General features: G+C 38.1%; 1 protein-coding gene across 1 annotated transcript; it reads left to right on the top strand.

Annotated features, from left to right (window-relative positions):
• The first annotated feature begins 23,875 nt into the window (after positions 1-23,875).
• On the top strand, positions 23,876-24,554 carry LOC137940661 (uncharacterized). Its single transcript, XM_068785808.1, has 3 exons — positions 23,876-23,999; positions 24,079-24,141; positions 24,262-24,554. Exons 1-3 carry the CDS (start codon positions 23,876-23,878, stop codon positions 24,552-24,554), a joined length of 480 nt encoding a protein of 159 aa, XP_068641909.1.
• Positions 24,555-24,876: the final 322 nt, after the last annotated feature.

Here is a 24,876-nt window from a genome sequence, read left to right as displayed (position 1 = left end):
CAGTCGGAGACTAAGGACCAAGTCGAGCCAAGTCAGGTATTAGACCACTATAGCCGAGTCAAGGGAGAAATAGGTATAGAACTCGGGACCCGTATAACAAATACAGAAAACAAGTAGTCCGAGTCAAGTTGATCCAGACCGAGTTGGCTCGGTTCGAGTTGAGCTGAGTCAAGACCGAGTTGAGTCTCAGTTGACCGGAGTTAACCCACTGAGTCAATCTGAGTTTGGCTGAATCAGGCTCAGATTCGTAAGAGCTCAGCTTGCAAATAGAGCAGTAATAACTCAGAATAATGGGCTGAGTCAAGTTGGATGCGGTGCTGGTCCTCAACCTGGCATAGTGACTCAGTACCAGAAGAAGACCAACCTCAGCAGATTAAATTCAAAAAATAGTCGCTGAGGCAAGAGAAGAGTGAGTCTGATAGCCGACGAGTCAGATGCATCAGCGCTGGTCTAATCTTCCCGGATTAACAGTGCTGGCATGATGGTAGCAAGTCTGACAGAGAGATAGTCAATCCAGAATTCATAAACCTCGTCTGCTGATAAGAGTAACAAATCTCGTCTGTTGTTGAATCAAGAACTCAAGACTCATCTTATTTCTTACTCTGCTGCTATCTGACGCTGCTCCAAGGTTTGTTTATTTTTTTTCTTCTTAAACTCAAAGATAATGCAAGGCTAGATATCAAGATTTCAATACACGTCGATCAGAAGCAATTGCTTAAACCGTGCTTTATCAAAGCAAGGTAAGTTGTATTTTTAGGAAGATTCTTTAAACAGGACAGATAGCAACTTCTCATCATCCTCCATAACCTTAGTCCGAGTAAGGAAATTTTCCGAAGTGAAACCAGTATTACTCAGTCTGATCAACAGAAGATACATCTGGAAAATACCTTCTCAGCTAAAACAGATACCTTGCTAAAATAATTTATAGTGACTTGCTAAAGCAGCGTAATGAGTTTAGCAACAATATGGTTAAGAGACTCTTGCCGAAGTAAAACCAGTAATATCTGAGTTCAGAAACTTGTATCAGAACGCTACAACACCTTACGAGATTGGTTTGAGTTCTTAATGAACTCCAGAATTCAACTCTAAGTGTTTGAAGGCCTGGTAGCAGTAAACCGATTTTTTGAAGCAGAATATTTAACATGAATGAGTGGAAAAAAAATAAAACTTGTTCCCTGAGCAGCATGAAGAACTTGAAAAAAAAAATGATCAAAGCCATACGATCATCATGAAGAACTCAAAAATCAAAACCATAAGGAACAATTGATTCATAGATAAGCATGCATCAACAGATCCATGATCATCATGTTAACTCCAAAGGTTGGTCCAACTTCCTTTCAGTTTCGGAAGCAATAGGCCAACATTTTTCATGGAGAACATGGTGCCGTTTCGGAAGACCACGTTCCCACGTCCATGGAGGTTTAAGACCCACGTCCTCCCATCGGCAGTTACAGAAGCCGATAAGCTTGATAGGAGCTTGACTTATAAATAGAGGTTTGGTCCCCAATCTCATTCACTTGAAAAACCTTCAGTTTACACCATCAGAGAGAGTGATTAGAGAGCAGAAGAGCCAGACGCAGAGAACTCTGGTGAAGTTTACGGAATTTGATCGAATGGATAGAGGTAAGATTTTGGGCTTCCGTTTAATTCTTATTAAATGAATTTCATACTGTTTGTTTAGAAATTCATGATAGGCTAACAGTTGGTATCAGAGCAGTCCTCTGATCCTTCGCATCGGTTGCAACTGAGCCTTAATTTAAATGCTCCATTTTTTATCTTTGTTTACATAAATTTTACGTTCTCTGCATGCGGGAGCGTGGGCTCTCACATCGGCGATGACCAGCGTCGGAGCACGACGCCGGCGCTGGTGACCATTCTGCACGGTTTGGCGGAGTCGACAACGTACAGAACGCCGACGGAGACTGTCGATGTAAGCTCTCTGTGAGCTCACCGCGGCGACAATTTGCGGTTCTCTGGCGTCGCCGTAACACGTTTGAGCCGGTGCTGGCGAACTTTTCGATAGGTTTACCGGCGTCGATGATGTTTTGAAACGCCGATGAATAATTTTTCTGCGCATGGCGGGAGGTTGAAGATGATCTCCCGCATAGAAAAATAAAAATTAAAGTTATATGGTTTGTTTGTAAATATGTGCTGAGTCAACTCGCCGTTCCAACTCGGCAACTGAGTCGATAGCCGGAACGACTCGGTGTAAATAAATAAAAAAAAAAGGTTCGGGTTGACTCGAATGGATTAAGTTGGTTCACCGTTCCGAATTTTTCCCGAAGAGGACGGAGTCGACTCGGTTCTCAAAACTAAATTTTTTGCGCCAGCAGGATTCTGTTATGCACGCAATAACATTATTATTTTAGTTGTTTTATTTAATTTACTTTATTTTATTTCAGTTTTAGGTCATAGGGGTATTTTTGGAATTATTTATTAATAGGGATATTTTTGGAATATTTTATTCATAGGGTTATTTTTGTAATATTTTATTAAACCCTAACAGGGTGAACCCTATTTAAGGGGTAAGAGTAATGAGAAAAGGAAGCATTGAAGTATTAAGAATTAGGTTAAATTTAGCATAAAGAGGCTTAGAGTTCTCCTCAACGAGCTCTAGGGTTTTCAAGCTTCCCTTAGGCTTGATCTTTCATTTTCGTCTTCCCCATGTCTTCCTACTACCCCTACGGTAATGCCTGGAAGACTCGTAACCCATGGCAGATTGCAGATCCTCCCAAAGAATCCACGTGTTAGATCCGGGACCGTAACAACTGGTATCAGAGCGGGAACACAATGGGTTATTCTATATCCCAAGAAAGATGGATGGCTATGGGTAAGGAATTGGAAGAAATACGAGCACAGTTAGATGCTTCCATTGAAATTTATGCAAGTGAAGAATTCATTGCTTCAGCAGAAATGGTCACACGACCTCAAATATCTGACCATGAAATATGCGCAAAAGAGGTAGTTGAAAATATCTCGGACGGGCACAACGGCCACCCAGAAAATTCGAAGATTTTATCTTCTTTTCCAGCTGAGGTCCCAGAAGAGCCAGACGTCCCTGTAGAAGAGGCAGACGCCAAGAAGGACCTTGGAAATAAAAAATTGGAGGGGTATACGACCACAAACCCGTCGGTAATGGTTGATTTGGGTTCATCCTCAACAAACCCCTCCTCACGGCCAGCAGAAGCAATTCGTCCGACAAGGAGGCGTTTCCGAGAGCCCTTGGTTGCGGAAAATAACCAAGAGGCGAAGCCCCAAAGGGCTGCCCTTTGCCACCGAACACGGAGGAGGCTCCGTCGGCGCCGTCAGACACAACTCCGATGGGATTGGATATCCGGCCAACACATTCCACTCGCAATCTACTTCTCGATAGACCAGAGCAAACCCAAATTCCAATTTGGGGGGGGGGGGGGGGGGGGGGGGTAAGCGTCTCGGCAAATTTTTTTTGAAGGAACTTTATTTTTATGTTGATGCGCACAATACTTGTGTGTATGGTCATTGCCCAATTGAAATTGTGGGGCTGTTTATTCTTTCTGTTGATGAGACCACCACCAGGGTGGATTTCCCATATCGGTTTGTGCTTACTGGGATGCTCCTGTATGATAAGCAAGGTGAATTAGAGACTGCAGATGTTGCTATTCTAGACGTTGAGGGTGTGGTTGGGTATGTGCCTCAGAAATTGGAATCGAGTTTTCCCTCTTCTTTTCAATTGTGGTCCCTGACTAATTTGCCTGCTGGAATTCGTTGGAGAGATTTGAATGAGGTTGATCTTAGGATCAAAACAGTTTTCACAATTTTGTTTGTGGATTGCATAGTCTTGCTTCCCTTTGCTTATTATCTGGACCAGGTTGCTTCATTAGGCAGTGGTATTAGAACACGTTCTCTATTTGTTTTGCAATCTGTGGGGAAGAAAGGGAAGATGTATGAGGCATTGCAGCTGTTTGATGAATTGCCCAAGAAAAATGTCGTGTACTGGTATGCAATGAATCGGGGACACTGTATTCATGGGGGTCCTGCAGATGGTCTTATTTTAGATTCAGAAATGGTGGGACTAGGTTCCGGCACCAAACCCGGTGCCAAGCCAGCTTCAAAAAATAAAAGGTTGACAGCTGAAGTTACACTACTACTCCAAAAAAAATTACAAGTTTCAGACAAAGTCAAACAAGATCCGCCTCTTAGATTATCTCGAATCACGAACCAACGGCAAGGCGCTAAATTTATTTATTTTGATCCTCCAAAGGGTGAATGGAGATTTTTTGTTTGCCATTTCTGTAGATTTGGACTGCATGACGAGCAGGTTGAGGTTGATATTATCATGGATGATACTCTAGTTCAAGAGCCACAGGGAACCACTGGGGTGGAAGAATTGGACGTTGATGATGAACCTCATGGGTCTTTTGCTTCTTCTTTTATGTATTTGTTGCACCAGGTCATGGGGTGGGAGTTGATCCAGGGTCTGTTTTCAGCATGGGAAATCAGTAGCCAATCTCAACCACAGCATGTAGATGCCGATGTGGATGAGGGGAAGGATATGATTGATGATGTCAAGGATGGTCCAAGGGACTTGCATCCTGAGGCCTACCCTCTTGTTCGCAGAGCTGAGTTCATTTATTGGGTGCAGGAGAGTGTTTGCCACCGTGTGCAAGAGGAGTATCGAGGGAGGTTCGAGAAAGGTGCTGTACTGGAGGTTATTTGTGCTAGTTTTGTCGCCGCGTGGTTCTTCCAGAAATCGTTTTGTGCTGCTACTGCGGTTCTGCAGCCACCAGTGCTGCCACCAGTGGCACTGCTGCAACCAGAGCTGTTTAGTCATAAAGTAGTTGCAGCAGTGACATATGGCGCTCGCGCTGATGAGGCCAAGATGTTTATGCTCTCTCCCTTTCCTGCTGCAATTGCAGTGATGATATGGGCACCCTAGCAGCAACCACACACTGCAACATATTATGCAGCTCTATATGGTGTACAGAAACAGGTCCATGGTTTGGACATGGCATTGGATAAGAAATTGAGTGCTTCAAGCACACCTGCCCTGCAAAGTGGCCAACAAGTATACATGGCTATGCCATTTAGCACTGTGAATTGTGCTGTTGGCACAATGCGAAGTCATGATGTGCCGGAAAGTTACCACAGGTATCGGCTACCTAAAGATACCATCCAGGTGCAGCTGACAGGACGTGCTGGAAATTCTGTTGGAATTTCCATGACTCAGTTGCTTGTTGGAATTTCTTTTGGAATTTTTGGAGTGTCATGGAGGGAGTTGCATGCCATTGATAATGGGATCAACGCAGTTGTTCCTTTTCTGTTTGGGAAAGAGCTTAATTATCACCGAGGGATTATGTGGGCTCCAAGTGGCATGTTGGTGGAGATTATGAAGCATTTACCTCAACATCCATACATAGTGTATTTGAGGGATACTTACGAGGATGATACTGCAGTGCATCTTGTGCTGGAATTGTGTGCAGGAGGTAACTTGTTTGATCGTATGGTTGCTCGGGGACATTTTACAGAAAGGACTGCTGCTGGGCTTACCAGAACCGTTGTGGCAGTAGTGCAGATGTGTCCTACGCATGAGCTCATGCACCGAGATCTCAAGCCTGAGAACTTCTACTACTGGGCACCTGTATCTACTGCTAAGGATGCATTTGTGTTGTATGGTTCTGCTATTAGTGCAGTAACTACTGCAGGGTCTGCTGCTTTTCCAATCAGCATTGGAATCATGTTAGATTTCTTGTGGTATGAACCTTCTAGTGAGAGAATCGACGATATGGCAGTAGTGCAAAGGGCAAGAGATTTTCATCTCGGCGGGTTTCTGGAACCAAACAAATTTGGTCACTACCCGAGCTCAATGGAACTAATGGTAGGAGAGCGGCTCCAACAACTCTTCTGGGTGAAATCAGATTGGAATAAAGATGAAAGAATGGCAGGTGCTTGGGTGCACACTTCTGGAAAATGGAGTTGTAATCCCACTGACAAAGGCATCCAAAGACAAGACCTTGGACTTTCAATTTTCTGTTAAACATGAGCAGCAACTTGATTTTGTCCCCATGAAGAGGAGCACCCTCCAGCAACTCAGGCAGGATATGACGTTGGCTTCACTACTTATTGATCAAATTACCTACCTTGATTATTGGGCTGTACGGGATAGAGAGCATTCACTGTCTTTGGCTGGGGCTACTACAACATTGGTAGCATGTCCTCTCCACCTTCCTGTCACGGATGGGGCGAGGGCAGATGTACTGCTGGTGAAGGATTCAATTAGTTCAGTTGTTCATGTTGTGCTAGCCATGGGTTTCTCAATGTATCATTTATTGTCAAGGGCAGAGGAGCTGAATTTTTTGGTGTCAGCACTTGCTACCGTAGCAGCACTGGAGAGTGTCTTGCTTGACGCATGTGGAGACGTCGGCATACAGATAGTACTTCCGAGCTTGAGGACAAGCTCGTCTTCCAAGGGGGGTGTGGATGCTCCAGTTTTTTGGCATCCAGAGGGCAACCATAGTGATCACGGATACTACTTGGGCACAGGTGGAGACGTCGGCATACAGACCCTTCTTCCGAGCTTGAGGACAAGCTCGTTCTTCTAGGGGGGTGTAATGTTATGCACGCAATAACATTATTATTTTAGTTGTTTTATTTAATTTACTTTATTTTATTTCAGTTTTAGGTCACAGGGTTTTTTTTTGGAATTATTTATTAATAGGGATATTTTTGGAATATTTTATTCATAGGGTTATTTTTGTAATATTTTATTAAACCCTAACAGGGTGAACCCTATTTAAGGGGTAAGAGTAATGAGAAAAGGAAGCATTGAAGTATTAAGAATTAGGTTAAATTTAGCATAAAGAGGCTTAGAGTTCTCCTCAACGAGCTCTAGGGTTTTCAAGCTTCCCTTAGGCTTGATCTTTCGTTTTCGTCTTCCCCATGTCTTCCTACTACCCCTACGGTAATGCCTGGAAGACCCGTAACTCGTGGCAGATTGTAGATCCTCCCAAAGAATCCACGTATCAGATCCGGGACCGTAACAGATTCGAACCTGTGCACAAACACTGAATTCGGCGCTCTTGACTTTTTGATATGTATTTTTAGTAATATGTTTTATGCATTTTTGACATATAGTTAAATGCATGAAATTAAGTTATGCATAATATTCTAGTTTTCAACTTATGCATATATTATGAGAATTTTTGTGCATAATGCTCACTTTTTAGTGTTAGTTAAAATTATGCAATTTATGCTATTCTCATGAAAATTTTGCATTATGCGATTTAATGTCTAGTGATCCATATAATTTTTTTTATTAATTAGAGAGTAGCCACAACATCTTTAATTGCCTAAAAAATTATATATTATGATTAGGATCAAATAAAGTATATTTTAGACATTAATTGTAACTAATTTGACTTAATATAATAAATTTTATCCCACATGAATTTTTATTATATTTGAGTTTATTAGTTAGGATAAAATATCAAATTATTCATAATTTACCCACAAGAATTATGACTTCATAAATTATTTGATAGTTTTATCATACAGTTTAATCATAAAGATAATGAATCTATTTGAATTAAAAATTTAGCCCACATACATTTTTTTATGTCAATAGATTCCATTTTTAAGCATGATTTACATTGGTAAAACATGACAATGATTCAAGCCTCAGTTTTAACATAAGCATGTCATTTGTAATTTTATGCAGTTCTACAACTTGTCAATTTCTCTGATATTCGTAGTGATACCCCTGATATTAAGGGAGATAACTATGGAGGGAGAGAATTCTTCTTCATTTAGGGTGGATGGATATTGACTATGCTATTAGGAAAGACGAACCACCAGCAATAACTAATACCAGCAATGCAGCTGAAATCGAGCTTTATGAACGATGGGAGCGATCTAATCGCCTTAGCATGAAGTTCATTAAGACGAGAATTTTTGCTGGTATTCATGATTTCGTTGACCAGCATGAAAAAGTCAAAGACTTACTAAAAGCCATTGATGAGCAATTTGTCACTTCGGACAAGGCTCTGCACCCTAATTATGAAACTCCTCCCTCTGGCTCACCAGTATACAAGGTGTGTGCGAGCACATCATGCAAATGAGGGATATTGCAACACAATTGAAGAAGCTTGAGGTTGATATGTCAGACTCTTTCCTAGTGCACTACATCCTTAATACCCTTCTGCACCAATATGGACCCTTCAAGATATCCTACAACACACATAAGGATAAATGGTTAATTAATGAAGTTTTGACCATGTGTGTTTAAGAAGAAGGGCGACTGGTGACGGAACAAGGAGAAAGTGTCATGCTGGCAATGCATAGAAAAGGAAAACAACAAGCCAAATTGAAAGGGAAGGGTAAAATACCCCCCCAAGCTGGAATTAAGAAGGATTCCAAGTGTTTCTTCTGTAAAAAGAAGGGACACATGAAGAAGGAATGCGCCAAGTTTCAGAAGTGGCTTGCTGAAAAAGGTACACCAACCTCATTTGTTTGTTATGAATCTAATATGATTAATATTAATATTAACACATGGAGGATTGATTATGGATAAAAAATCCACATCTCGAATTCCTTGCAGGGTTTGCAAAACCTAAGGAAACTAGTGGGAAGTGAGCATAACATCTTCTCAGGAGACAAGATGAGCTCATATTTGGAAGCTATAAAAATTTGCTATTTAAATTTAAGTAGTGGGTTTGTTTTAAAATTAGATAAGACCTTTTATGTTCCAATTTTTTCTAGAAACTTGATTTCAGTTTCCCGGCTTGTACCTTATGGATATTCCTTTACTTTTTAAGGCTCATCTTTCAATTTATTTTATAAGTCTGATTGTGTTAGGAATGATACTTTGTCTGATGGTCTTTATTGCATAAATTTACAAACCAATGCCACTTATGATTCCATGCATGTTCACACTGGTACTAAAAGAGGTGTTATTAATGGGGATTCCTCTACATTGTAGCAACGAAGATTAGGTCATATCTCCATGGAAAGGTTTAAGAGATTAGTAAATGAAGAGGTATTTAATAATCTGGATTTTACTGATTTTGTGACTTGTGTAGATTGCATTAAGGGAAAACAGACTAACAAGTCAAAGAAATGTGCCAATAGGAGTTCAGCCATATTAGAGATCATACATACTAATATATGTAGTCCAGACATGGACTCACATGGTCAGAAATACTTCATCTCTTTTATAGATGATTACTCATGCTATATGTATCTCTACATGCTTTCTAATAAGCATGAAGCATTAGATGCCTTTAAGATCTTGAAGGCCGAAGTAGAGACACAATGTGGTAAGAAAATTAAGATTGTGAGATCAGATAGAGGTGGAGAATACTATGGTAGATACACAGAGAATGGATAAGCACCTGAGCCGTTTGCAAATCTTCAAGAACATGGGATTGTTGCCCACTATACCATGCCTGGTTCTTTGGACCAAAATGGTGTAGCAGAAAGAAGAAACCGAACATTATTAGACATGGTGCAGAGTATGCTTAGCAGCTCCAATCTTCCTAGATCCTTGTGGGCTGAAGCACTTAAGACGACAGTGTATATATTAAACCAAGTTCCAACCAAGGTTGTTCTTAAAATGCCATTTGAATTATGGAAAAGTTGGAAACGGAGTTTGTGACATATGCGCTTTTGGGGATGTCCGTCTGAAGTGAGATTTTATAATCCACAAGAGAAGAAGCTGGACCCAAGGACCATTAGTGGGTATTTCATTGGATATGCTGAAAGGTCCAAAGGTTACATATTTTATTGTCCATCTGATAAAACTAGGATTTTGGAATCAAGAAATGCAAAGTTTCTTGAAAATGACTTGATTAGTGGGAGCAATCCAACTCAGAACATAGTTTCTGAGCAGGATCATTTAAAATTTCAGCCTTCTACCTCAAGTGAAAGATTGGTTATAGTTTATAACACCCCTCCAGTACAAACTGGTGTTGCACAACCACTCATTGAAGTTCCACTAAATGCTGATGTCATTCCAGTGGATCAGGTCGTTCAAGAGTTGCCAAGCACTTTTGAACAACTAGTTGAACCACATACTTCTTAGGAAAATGATGGTTCAACATTAAGAAGATCTACTAGACTCAGGAGATCAGCAATTCCTAATGATTATATTGTGTATCTGCAAGAATCTGACATTGGAGTCGTAAATGATCCCGAGTATTTTTCAGAAGCCATTAGTTGTAAAGAACCAAAATTATGATACAATGCCATGAAGGAAGAGATAAATTCTATGAAGAGTAGTGGAGTCTGGGATCTTGTTGAGTTGCCTAGTGGATTTAAAGCCATTGGATGTAAATGGGTCTTTAAAACAAAGAAAGACTCATTAGGCAACATTGAACGATACAAGGCAAGACTCATTGTTAAGAGATTCACTCAGAAAGTAGGAATCGATTACAAGGAAACTTTTTCTCCTGTCTCTAAGAAAGATTCTTTGCGCATTATTTTGGCCTTAGTAGCCCATTGTGACTTAGAGTTGCAACAAATGGATGTGCAAACGACATTTCTCAATGGAGATCTAGAGGACGAAGTTTACATGAAATAACCTAAAGGATTCCCCTCTAGTGATGGTGAGCAATTGGTTTGCAAGCTCAAAAAGTCAATATATGGATTCAAACATGCATCCGGCCAATGGTATTTGAAATTTCATAATGTAATTTCTTCATTCGGTTTTTTAGAAAACATTATGGATCCATGTATATACTAGAAGGTCAGTGGGAGTAAAATTTGTTTTCTTGTTTTATATGTGGATGACATTTTGCTAGCAACCAATGATAAAGGCTTTCTACATGAGGTGAAACAATTTTTCTCTAACAATTTCTATATGAAGGATATGGGTGAGGCATCTTATGCCATTGACATTAAGATTCATAGAGATAGATTTCGAGGTATCTTAGGTCTGTCTTAGGAAACCTGTATTAATAAAGTGTTAGAGAGATTTTTGATGAAGGATTGTTCACCAAGTGTAGCTCCCATTGTGAAGGGTGATAGGTTCAATTTGAACCAATGCCCGAAGAACGACCTTGAAAGGGAACAAATGAAGGACATTCTATATGCTTCTGCTGTCGGAAGTCTAATGTATGTTCAAGTCTGCACAATACCTGATATTACATTTTCTGTTGGTATGTTGGGGCGATATCAGAGTAATCCCGGGTTAGGCCACTAGAGAGCTGCAAAGAAAGTAATGAAGTACCTTCAAGAAACTAAAGACTACATGCTGATGTATAGACGGACAAACAATCTAGAAGTCATTGGTTACTCAGATTCTGACTTTGATGGTTGTATTGATTCTCGCAAATTAATATCAGGATACATTTTCTTGATGGCCAGTGGAGCAATATCATGGAGGAGTGCCATACAGACTTTGATTGCCACGTCGACTATGGAAGCCGAGTTAGTTTCCTGTTTTGAGGCTACTTCACGTGGTGTATGGCTTAAGAGTTTCATTTCTGAGCTTAGCTTTATGGATTCTATCTCTAGGCCATTGAGAATGTATTATGACAATTCAGCTGCTATTTTTATGGCCAAGAACAACAATAGAGGAAGTCGAAGTAAACACATCGACGTAAAGTATTTGGCCATAAGGGAATGTATTCAAGAAAAGAAAGTGGTTATTGGAATATTTGTTTGTATCGACTGGGCCAGTCCTTGAATAAGATCCATGGGGTTGCTTTCCTAGAAGGTTCGAGCCTTTTAGCGCACTAGTTTCAACATGGTATCAGAGCAGGTTGGTCCTGAGTTCGAATCTCGCTCCCACCAAATTTGTCCTGGGTTTTTCCTAGAATTTGTCCGATTTTTTTGGGTGAATTTGTCCAGGTTTTTTTGTTGAATTTTTCCATGGGGTTTTCCCCGTGTGGGGGAGCGTTGGAATATTTGTTTGTATCGACCGGGCCAGTCCTTGTATAAGATCCGTGGGGTTGCTTTCCTAGAAGGTTCGAGCCTTTTAGCGCACTAGTTTCAACAGTGGTTATTGAGCACATCAGCACTGAATTAATGATAGCTGATCCTTTGACTAAGTGCATGCTACCGTTTAAATTCAAGGATCATGTTGTGAATATGGGACTTGGTTCCATTATGTAAGTTTTCATTGTATGAACAATGTTATTTTAGTAAAATTCTTACTTACTGTGATGTTTTTCTCATATTTATGTGCACTTTAATTTTGAGAAAATCATTTGTGTTGGACCTAGAATAAACTTAGGGTTTATTCATAAAGTATAAGAAATAAATACATTGTAATACATGGAAGGTAATACTCGTTATCAGAGGACCTATCGCCATGATTCATGTATTTATGACTTAAATTCAGATTATCGATGAGATTCAGATTACACTAGAAGTGTGGACCAAGTGGGAGAATGTTAACTCCAGAGGTTGGTCCAACTTCCTTTCAGTTTCGGAAGCAATCAGCCATCGTCTTTCATGGAGAACGTGGTGACGTTTCGGAAGACCACGTTCCCACGTCCATGGAGGTTTAAGACTCACGTCCTCCCATTGGCAGTTACAGAAGCAGATAAGCTTGATGGGAGCTTGACTTATAAATAGAGGTTTGGTCCCCAATCTCGTTCACTTGAAAAACCTTTAGTTTACACCATTAGAGAGAGTGATCAGAGAGCGGAAGACCCAGACGGAGAGAACTTGGTGAAGTTTACAGAATTTGATCGAATGGATAGAGGTAAGATTTTGGGCTTCCGTTTAATTCTTATTGAATGAATTTCATACTGTTTGTTTAGAAATTCATGATAGGCTAACACATCAGCATATTAATCATTCTCCAAACAACATCTAAAACATTTTGAGTAGCTCCTAAAAACCGAATAGCACTGTTGTGATACCATGTTGACTCTCGGGATTCCATAGCCTTAAGATATTTGGTAATGAAAAAGAGAAGGAAGAAGAAAGAAGAAGAGATAAGAGAGAGAGAGAGAGAGAGAGAGAGAGATGTCAGAGGATAGAGAGAGAACATTTGGAGAAAAAAGGAGGAAGATTAGGTTTTTGGACTTGTCTGAACTCTCCCCCTTAAAATTTATTTATAGGTGCCAAAAATACCAATATTATAAGAATAGCCTTCACCCTAGTAGGACTGAATAAAAGATAGAAATCATAAGACAATTACATTAATGACACCCCAATTCATTCATATCTTCCAACAAAGAACATTGCTCTTAAGGAGTTCTAGTGAAGAGAGCTCAGATGAAATAAGTTTTATCACTAGACATCTTCAAAGAGTCCATAGGAAGAAGAAAAACTTAAAACAAGGCCAATTCAAAAGGCAAAATGACAAATTTTAAAAGAAAATTGATGTTTGTTTTGAGTGTGGTAAACCTAGACATAGAAGGAAAAAATGTCCTAAGTTAGAAGAAAGAACCCCCATCCCTAAACAAAGATCGAAAGAACAAGAAGAAGAATGTTTTGATCTCAACTTGGGATGAAATGGAGGAAGAGTGTAACCACTTCGAAGAAGAAAAAAGTGACGTAGGACTCATGGCTTTTAAAGAACATGATTATTAGTCTACAATTTCCGAAGAGATAAGCGACTCAGCCAATGAGCATGAACTTGAATTACTTTTGGAAAAATCCATTCATAGTCTAAATAAGTATAAAAAATGCAATGCTCAATTACACGAGATTGCAAAGCTCAAGGAAGAGCTAATTATCTTGAAGGAGGATAATGAAAAACACATAACTAATGTCTCAAGACGAAGTGGATTGATAGACAATTTATCATGTGATAGACTTGCTTTTGAGAAGAAGAGCTTAAACTCAGAACAACAAGTCAAAATTCTCTCTCAAATCAACACCCAAGAGGAAAGTTGGGAAGAACAAAACAAAGAAAAATAAGCTCTCTCCCATTCCTCATATTAGATACCACTATTGCAATCAGTTGAGTCACTATGCCCACGTTTGTAAAGTTAAGAATTGTTGATTTTCAGGATTCCATAGGTAAGGTTAAACAAACAAGAGAAGGAAGGAGGAAGACGAATGCAGAGAGAATACGAATCACGTCCAAGAGAAAGAAGAGAAGTGTACGTGATGGAAAGAGGAGGAAAGAAATTAGGGTTTTGGACTTAGTCCAAACCCTCCCCCATATGTTATATTTATAGGTATCAAAAGTATCAATATTACAAATATGCCCTTCACCCTAATAAGAGTGAATAAGAAACAGAAAACATAAACTAATTACATCACTGCTACCCTAATTACATCATATCTTCCAATACTCCCCCTCAAGATGGGAGGTAATGGCAATGTTCCAAGCTTGAGCCAAATAACATAGATATAATAATAAACTACTCCATCATGGTGTCCCAACACTGGGCACCAACTCTCAAAAGGTAGAAATGATTGATAAAACATAAGCTGAAACCACCACAAAGGATTTTGAACAAATATAGTGAAAATATTCACTAAAGTGGGTAATACATGTCATTCACAAGACGGGGATAAAAGAGCCACGGGTACCAATAAAAAGTTTCAATTGACTTAAAATAGCTATATAAATAAAAAGGACAAACCCTAGAAACACACCAAAAAGGGTTGGTTAAATGAGGTAATTGAGAGTCAAATAAAGGATCGTAGGAGGAAGGCTGCCAAATAACCAATGGATAATGGATAATGAGGAAAATAAGATGCTGGGGCCACCATGTGATTTATTTTTCTAAGAAATTCAAATTTTGCATAAAAAGAACCAATGCTGACAACAATTAGCAAATAATGAACCCAAGGCAAGCAACCAAGGAGTTCTTCTCCAAAAATAATGTCTCAATCAAAGAGACACAATAATAGCAGTGAAAATGGGCCAATGCCCAAATAACATGTACCAAATGTGCAGTTGTATAGCAGTGGATAACCGGTAAATAATGGAAGTCCTTAAGAGTAATAAGGACACATGAAATAATCTACAAAGAGTCCATCTGGAAGTTGTGCCCCAAGTAATAAGCTCAATACAAGTAATAGACTGCCAATGATAAGTTGAACCAAATAATAACCTAAGGTATAACTCTGTAACTAAACGAGTTCTGAAACTGAGCAGGTCATGACAGATGATGATTGCTAAACCAGTGATTTGCACCCAATCTGAAATAATTGCCACGAAAACTGCACAAACGCTTTCACCGGAAGCACTTTCACTTCTTCGATCAATTGAAGCAAAGAGATTAGGTCATGGAGTCCTGAAAAATCACAGCTCTAATACCATGTTGATTTTCAGGATTCCATAGGTAAGGTTAAGCAAACAAGAGAAGGAAGGAGAAGAAAATAGAGAGAATATGATACACGTCCAAGAGAGAGAAGAGAAGAGTACATGAAGGAAAGAGGAGGAAAGAAATTAGGGTTTTGGACTTTGTCCAAATCCTCCCCCATAAGTTATATTTATAGGTATCAAAAGTATCAATATTACAAGTATACCCTTCACCCTAATAAGAGTGAGTAAGAAACAAAAAATTTAAATTAATTACATCATATCTTCCAAAAATCCCCCTCAAGTTGGGAGGTAATGGCAGTGATCCCAAGTTGAACCAAATAACATAGATATAGTAATTAACTACTCCATCATGTTGTCACAACACTGGGCACCGACTCTCAAAGGGTAAAAATGGGTGAAAAAATATAAGTCAAAACCAACGACAAAGGATTTTGAATAAATATAGTGATAATAATCACTAAAGTGGGTAATGTCTGTCATTCACAAGACGACGATAAAAGACCCATGGGTACCAATAAAAAAGTAGAGTGGGTGATGTCTGTCATTCACAAGACGGATAAAAGATCCATGGGTACCAATAAAAAGTCTCAATAGACTTTAAATACCTATATAAATAAGAAAGACCAACCCTAGGAACACACCAAAAATGGTTGGGTAAATGAGGTAAATGAGTTCATTATTTGCTGATTATTGTAGGCATTGGTTCGTTTGATGCAGAATTTCTTAGAAAAATAAATCACATGGTGGCTTCAACATCTTATCTTCCTCATTACTCATTATCCATTGGTTATTTGGCAACCTTCCTCCTACCATCCTTTATTCGACTCTCAATTACGTCATTTGGCCAACCTTTTTTGGTGCATTGATAGGGTTGATCCTTTTTATATATATGGGTGTTTTAAGTCCATTGAGACTTTTTATTGGTACTCATGGGTCTTTTATCCTTGTCTTGTGAAGGACAAGCACCACCCATTGTACTTTTTTATTGGTACCTATGGGTCTTTTATCGCCATCTTTTAAATGATAGATATTAACCACTTTAGTGATTATTATCACTATATTTGTTCGAAATCCTTTTAGGCTAGTTTTGACTGATGTTTTACCACCCATTTATACCCTTTGAGAGTCGGTGCCCGGCGTTGGGACAACATGATGGAGTAGTTTATTACTATATCTATGTTATTTGGTTCAAGTTGGGATCACTGCCAATACCTCCCAGTTTGAGGGAGGGTGTTGGAAGATTAGGGGGCACTGATGTAATTAGTTTACGTTTTCTGTTTCTTATTCACTCTTATTATGGTGAAGGATATAGTTATAATATTGATATTGATACTGTTGATACCTATAAATATAACTTATGGGGGGAGGGTTTGGACTAAGTCTAAAACCTTCATTTTTTTCATCTTCTTTCCTTCATGTACTATTCTCTCCTCTCTCTTGGATGTATATCATATTCTCTCTACTTCCTCCTTCCTTTCTCATTTGCTTAAACCTACCTATGGAATCCTGAAAATCAACATGGTGTCAGAGCTGTCATTTTAAGGACTCCATGACCTAATCTCTTTGCTTGGTTCCATAGTCACCAATCTCCTTTGCTTCAATTGATGAAGGAAGTGAAAGTGCTTGTGCAGTTTTCATGGTAATTATTTCAGATTGGGTGAAAATCTTTGATTCAGCAATTAACATCTGGCTTCCCCCGTTGGGTTTCATAACTTTTTTAGTTATGAAGTTATACCTCAGCTTATTATTCGGTTCAACTTATTATTAGTAGTCTATTACTCGGATTGAGCTTATTACTTGGGAAACAACTTCTTGATGGACTCTCTACGGATTATTTCATATGTCCTTTTTACTCTTAAGGACTTCCATTATTTATCGGTTATCCGCTACTATACAAGTGCACATTTGGTACATGTTATTTGGGCATTGGCCCATTTTCACTATTATTATTGTGTCTCATTTATTGAGATATTATTTTAGTAGAAGAACTCCTTGATTGCTTGCCTTGGGTTCATTATTTGCTGATTGTTGTCGACATTGATTCGTTTGATACAGAATTTGAATTTCTTAGAAAAATAAATCACATGGTGGCAAGCAACTAGAGAGTTCTTCTTCAAAAATTATGTCTCAATCAAAGAGACACAATAACAATAGCGGAAATGGGCCAGTGCCTAAATAAATTGTACTAGATGTGCAGTTGTATAGCAACAATAATTGGTAAATAATGGAAGTCCTTAAGGACACAAAATAATCCGCAACAAGTCCATCAGAAATTGTGCCCCAATTAATAAGCTCAATTTGAGTAATTGACGGCCAATAATAAGTTGAACCGAATAATAAGCTGAGGTATCTCCATAACTAAATGAGTTCTGAAACAGAGCAAGTGATGCGATATGATAATTGTTGAACTAGTGATTTACACCCAATCTAAAATAATTGCCATGAAAACTAAACAAGCTCTTTTGCCGGAAGCACTTTCACTTCCTTGATCAATTGAAGCAAAGGAGACAAGATATCTGATCTTGGCTTGCCCATCTCGTGTGGCTATGGAACCAAGCAAAGAGATTAGGTCATGGAGTCCTGAAAATCAAAGTTGACATACCATGTTGATTTTTAGGATTCCATAGGTAAAATTAAGCAAACAAGAGAAGGAAGGAGGAACAAGAAAGCAAAAAGAATATGATACACATCCAAGAGAGAGAAGAGAAGAGTACGTGAAGGAAAGAAGAGGAACAAAATTAGGATTTTGGACTTAGTCCAAACCCTCCCCCATAAGCTATATTTATAGGTATCAAAAGTATCAATATTATAAGTATACCCTTCACCCTAATAAGAATGAATAAGAAACAAAAAATATAAACTAATTACATCAGTGCCACCCATTCCTCATACTAGATTCCTCTATTGTAATTAGTTGGGTCACTATGCCCACATTTGTAAAGTTAAGAATGAAAATGACATCAAACAATCTTGGGTACCCAAATCATTCAAAAAGGTTGTAGTAACCCAAAAGAACTTGGGTAAACAAATTTGGAAGCCCAAATCGCCCAACACCTGAAATGTTATCCCAAAGGGAACCACCCTTAAATGGGTCTCTGAGGGTTAAATCTCTTATGGTGTATGTCTTTGAGCCAAGGCACCAAAAAATGTTTAGATTTTGGATAACGATTGCTCAAGGCACATGACTTGAAACAAAAAGAAGTTCGTTTAACTCAATCCCAAAGATGGAGGTCATGTTAATTTTTGAGAGAATAGCAAAGGTACCATAAAAGGAATTGGTAAAATCGATAACTCAACCTCTTTCATCTCTGATGTTTATTACCTTGAAGGGTTGATGCATGACTTAGCATTAGTCAATTATGTGATAAAGGAAATAAGGTTTCATTTGAAAAAGACAAATGCTTAGTAAAGAATGAAAATGATGAACTAGTTCTAGAGGGCCTATAAATAGAAATCTCTATGTTGCTAACATAGTCAATATACCCTCAACTAGTACCATCTATTTTGGGTGAAAAAATTGATGAATCTTGGCTATGGCATAAGAGACTAGGACATATAGGAATTGATTCCTTGAACAAATTAGTGAAAAAGAACCTAGTGAGAGGACTACCGGATAAAAAGTTTGTAAGAGAGAAACCTAGTGATGCTTGCCAACTAGGAAAGCAACACAAAACCTCTTTCAAATCTAAAAATGTAGTTCCAACCTATCGCCCTCTCCAATTAATCCACATGGATTTAGTTGGACCTACCTGAACCTTATGCTTAAATGGGAAGTGCTTCACCCTAACGGTGGTAAAAGACTATTCAAGATTGACATGGGTACATTTCCTAGCCCACAAGGATGATGATTTTTTTTCCTTTGTTAAATTATGTGAAAAAAGTTGAAAAGGAACAAGGCTATAACATTATCAAATTATGATTGACAATGGAGGAGAATTTAAAAACTCACTTTTCAAGGAATATTTTACAAAACATGGTATAGATCGTACATTTTCAGCTCTTGAAACTCCTCAATAAAATGGTGTTGTTGAGAGAATAAATTGAACCTTAATTGAAATGGCTAGAGCTATGCTTCATCCATACAACATGCCACATAGTTTTTGGCCCGAGGTTGTGAATACCGCATGCTATATCATTACTCGAGGAAGCATAATGCCACTTCTCAACAAAAATCCATATGAGTTGTATATGCGCCCCCTTCCCTACATTACATATTTTAGAACCTTTGGATGTTAAGTATTCATATTAAAAGAACTGAAGGAAAAGTTAGAGAATTTTGACTCTAGAGCTGATACAAGAATTTTCTTGGGTTATTCTACTCATAGCAAGGTTTTTAGAGTTTATAACAAGACATCTATAAGAGTAGAGGAGTCAGTTCATGTTGAGTTTGTCAAATCCGATTTGCCAAATCCAACTCCAACTCCAATATTTGATGACGAAGAGGGAAACCCATTTGATTAATCCCCGAGATCTCAACCTCAAGACCAAAATCTTGAATAGAACCCAATTGATCTGAATAACTGAGAAGAGCTATGGAGCCAAAGAACGATGGGCCTGTTAGTGCGCTCAGTAAGTGAAATGTATTTCACTTAAGTTGGGGAAAGTGGGCCAAAACCCGTTAGTGCTCTTAGTAAGTGACGGGGGAAGGTGAAATATAGTTGTATTTCGCTTTCCCCCGTTTCAGGCTTAAAACGATGGTAAGTAAAATCCGAGAGTTCAAGCTCGGATTTCACTTACCATCGCTCAAACACATCTCGTTGTCAGGGAGGAGCATCTGTCGAACGAGGGTTTAGGAGAAAAAAAAATTCTCCCTCGCTCGCTTGTCTTGGACAATTTCAATCACCTTGCGACCTTATCTCCGACACTCCTCTAGCCGTCCCCAGCTCCGACGACCTTCGGCGAGACCTCTCCCCTCTCTCTACAATCTCTCTGACTCCTTTCTCACTCGCGACCATCGGTGATTTCAATCGCCCCCTCTGCGACCTCTCCCCGATGCTTTATTCTCTTCCTCTCGTCATCTCCAGCATCGACGATCGTCGCCGAACCAGTCTCCCCTCTCTGCAACCTCTTCGACTCGATTAGACGTATTTATTGAAGTATTGGAGTTTTCTCTTAGACATCTTTCATCAGAAATATTTCGTGTTGGTTAACAATGTCATGCTCTGCATTTAGAAATTTTTCTTGTTTGAGCGTCAGAGGAAGATCATATAATTAATAATATGATTCCCCACAGGAGTTGAGAGGCAAAAAAAAAAATATGGGGCTAGAAGAGGGGCATTTTGCTCCATTTCTCATTGTTCGAGTTCAAACATTGTTTTTCAGTTCCTATTTTGGACAGAAAAGGAGGAGTAGATGTTGATGCAAAACCACGTGATAATAAACGAAGTTATCAATTGGATTTTTGGATTTGTTCATAAATTAGGTCCCCATTAGAATAAATTCAATCCTCGGGCCATAGGTGTGTATCTTCCTAGGGTCCCCATTGGAAAAGACTTTTTTTAAACACATATTGTCTGCTGACTCCTGTTAAAATTGATTCAGAAAAAATAAATTGATAAGTGAACAAACTAGTCTATCTAGTCAATTAGTTCAACTAGGAAAGTAGAAATTTGTTGACCTTGGCAACTAGTGTGAGTTCATATCACCAACTATATTAAAAAGAAAAAATTGGCTTATTAAGGAGATATGGCTCCAACAACTATGTTGTGTGAATCAGTGATGCTCTTCTGGTAAGTTTCTTATCCTTTTATGTATGAAGGTTTTAACTTTGTATATGAACTGTTTGCTTGTGACTTCATTCCCACATGGACTTTGGACATTGGGAAATAAAAATAACAAGGTAATGGAAATTGTTACTGATGTGTGAAGTTTTTGGCTCTTTCGTAAGCTCTATGTTTCATTGTCTACTTGTTATGAGTTTTAGATGGCTGGAAGGAGGAAAGGTAAAGACATTATGGATAGCACTACAAAGAGGTCATACGACACATGGATGTCTAACGAAGACGATAAAATTCTTGATTTGCTCATTGATCAAGTCAATATGGGTAACAAATTACCCAATGGAGTTTGGAAACACGAAGTTTTCAACGATTGTGTCAGTATGTCCAATATGGACGCAACAAACCAAAAAATAGTAGAACAGTTGAAAAACCGCGTGAGGACTTGGAAAAGAACGTATATGGTTGTGAGTACATGCCTAAATACTAGCGGCTTGGGGTGGGATCCAACAACCCAGAAAGTCACTGCTAGTAAGACAGTGTGGCAAGACTATATAAAGGTTTGTAACTGTAACATGGAATGTTATGTTTCTTACTTTATTAATCATGATTTTTAGTATTTTAAACGATAAATTTTCATGTAGATCCATAGAGATGCCGACAAGTATAAGCGGGAAGGTTGTCCGCTCTATGACAAATTGGCTATTGTGGCTGGAAACACTATGGCTGCAGGGAAAGCGAGTCACACAAGCGTGGAGTCAGATGATAACCTTTCGACTTTTGTAGAAGGGACAATGATTGATGACATTGATGAAGATGATGCATTCAAGGAGATCCCAACACCCAACATTATAGAGTCTCCAAGTGCTGCTCTTCCAAAAAACAAAACACCAAGCAATGATGGGGATAAAACTTCTTCTACTCGGCGTAGAAAGAGATCCGAACCATTAGTTGAAAATGCTAACAGGATCGTTGAGGCTATTAACAATATGTCATCAACCCTTAGAGACATCTTTAGTCGATGAAACCATGGTTCGAAGCACTTAAGGCATTACCTAACTTGCCCATAGAAGTCAAATATTATGCCATGGAGTTGCTCGACACCAAAGCTAAGAAGGATATGTTTATGAAGATGAAACCAGAAGATCTATATAAATGGTTGATGGCTAAATTCAATGCAATGTAATAGACTTATACAAATGTTGACAGTTTTAACCTATATTTACGAGACACATTTGGTTTTTTATGAATGACATTGATTATTGAGTATTTATGTTCAATTATGAATGTGTTTGAACCATGTTTTCATTATTCAATGTCTAGTATTATAGGTACCCAATGATAATCTACCAGATAGGGAGAATTTATGTATTTATTTTGCAGCTTATACAGTTATACTTGTCCTTGTCCATTCATACTTAAACAATTGTAATAGGCAAGTACAACGTTCTTATCATATGGGTGGTCCACGATATTTAAAGAAAGCATTAGAAATATCACCTATTAAATTTTGAAAAGTGTATAGGATGAATCAAACTATTTTTCTCAAGTTGGCTGGAATCTTGAAAAGTAGAGGACTTTTATTTGATACAAGGACAATATCTGTGGAAGAACAGCTTGCATATTTTTGTATCATTGTTGTCAACAACAATCTTACAGTGTCACCTCAGAGATGTTTGAAAGATCAAATTGGTGTTATGGACTCAATAAGACTGAGTCATCTACTTTACTTTTATTATTTATGTTGCTTTTAATTTCGAATTTTATTAATTTGTAATAAGACTTAAAGGTAGGGGTAGAATTGGGTTTAATAACCCTAACCTATGTTGATGTTAATTACCCTATTTAAGGGGTAAGGATGGAGAAATAAAGCAAGTTCGGAATTAGCATAAACTAGGGTAATTTAGGTTCCTTCTAGGCTCTCTATTCTAGGGTTCTTGGTGTGAACTCTCTTGGGGGTTTGCTGCATCCATTGGGGAGTCTTTGAGGAGATCTTGGAAGGAAAAGGAGGAGGAATCAGCCTTCTCTTCCATGCTGCAATAGTCATCCATCTCTTCCACGAACCAGTAGTGAGGGAAGGAGGATTTGGTTGAGTCTTAGCATCAAGAAAGGGATTTTTGAGTTGCTGAATTGAAGGAGGTCTTCAAGAGGTATTTTTATCTATCTTTTCCGAGTTTAGAAGAGCTAGAGACTGCCCTCTTTACATTCAGCATTGGTAGTTGCATGAATTCAGAAACCCTACTCATTGATGTGAGGTATAAAGTGGGGTTTCATAATTGTATCCTTAAAACAGTCTCTTGCTTGAATTGGTGCATTCATAATTAAGAAAAGGAAACTCCTTTTCAAGGGGAATGAATTTAGTAAAGGGAAAGGGGTTGTTCTTGAGTAATTACAGCAAGTAAAACCCTCTTCACATGAATCATAAAAGAGGGGTTTCATATCTGAGTGCTTAAACAGTCCTTTAACTTGCTGGTTGCATCTATAATTGAGAAAAGGAAACTCCTTTTCAATTATAACGTGTGAGGGAAGAAAAAGATAGTTTCTTTTCACAAAAACGTGTTAAGAAACCCTCTAACAGTGCTGGATTCATATTCAACTCGCCGAGTTACTAGATCCATGGCTAGGGACCATAACAATTGGACAATTAGTAAGTATTTTAACAAGGTGTTAAAAGCTATTATCAGACTACAATCTAATTACATCAAGCGACCTTCAAGACGTACTCATTCAAAGATTTTGAACAGTGATATCTATTATCCATATTTTAAGGTAAATATAAGTCGTTTGATGAATAATTTTCAGTTACTATAAAAATATATATTTGTATTAATGATTTTTTTATTAGGATTGTATTGGTGTCATCGATGGTACTCATATTAAAGCACATATCTCATTTGATCAACAAACAAGATTCTGGAACAGGAAGAGTTTTCTCTCACATAACGTAATGGCAGCATGTACATTTGACATGCAATTCACATATATACTTGCTGGATGGGAGGGATCAGCAGTCGATTCACATGTATTGAAGTCAACATTAACCAGACGAGATAAAATTTATGTTCCTGAAGGTAAATATCGTTTCTCTCTATATAGTCTATTTAAATTTATATATTTTTTAGATTATAATAGATATATATTTTATTGTAGGCAAATATTATTTGCTAGAGGCTGGATATGCAAATCTTCTTGGGTTCTTGGCTCCCTATCGAGGTACTCGTTATCACTTGCAAGAGTTTGGGAATAATACTCCTACGGATGAAAGAGAATTATTTAACCGAAGACACTAATCTTTATGGAACATTATCGAGCGTATATTTGGGGCTTTAAAAGCTCGTTTCAAGATATTAAAAGATGCTCCTCCTTTTGATTTTGATGTCCAGGTTAACATTGTGATTGCCTGTTGTGTATTGCATAATTATATAAGCATGGAAGATCACATGGATTTATTTGAAGATGAAGAAGATGATTCAAGTGATGATTTTGGTGGAGAAGATTGTGAAGCTAACAATGAAAGTGATATTGAAGATAGTGATAATAGTGATGATGTTGAGGATGATGTGGATACTCAAAGAAGTACTCAGAAGGAGTCTGCAGTACAATCTGCAAGAGCATCATATTATTGAGATGTTTTAGCAATTCAAATGTGGCAAAATTATTGAATATTATGTTGTACTTTTCTATGAACAGATATATTTCTTTGTGTTGTACTTTTGTATGAACAGATATATTTCTTTTTATTAAAAAGATGATTGAGTTATATTTGTATTATTGTTATTTTTATTATTACGATATTTGTGTAGTACGCTATGTAGTACGATATTTGTATAATTATTTCATATTTATATATTACAAAATTAAAATTTTATTAAAATTTTAATATTATAAAAGTAAGCATTTTTTTAATTATTATATTTAATATATTATAGTCAGATATAATATTAATAT

This window comes from Aristolochia californica, unplaced genomic scaffold, assembly GCF_029961685.1.
Source record: "Aristolochia californica isolate CCGP_79_NKW_82.1479 unplaced genomic scaffold, dmAriCali1.0.hap1 SCAF_9, whole genome shotgun sequence".
NCBI classification, from domain to species: domain Eukaryota; kingdom Viridiplantae; phylum Streptophyta; class Magnoliopsida; order Piperales; family Aristolochiaceae; genus Aristolochia; species Aristolochia californica.
The sequence above is the reverse complement of the archived record's forward strand: the minus strand, read 5'-3'. Positions and strand labels throughout refer to the sequence as shown.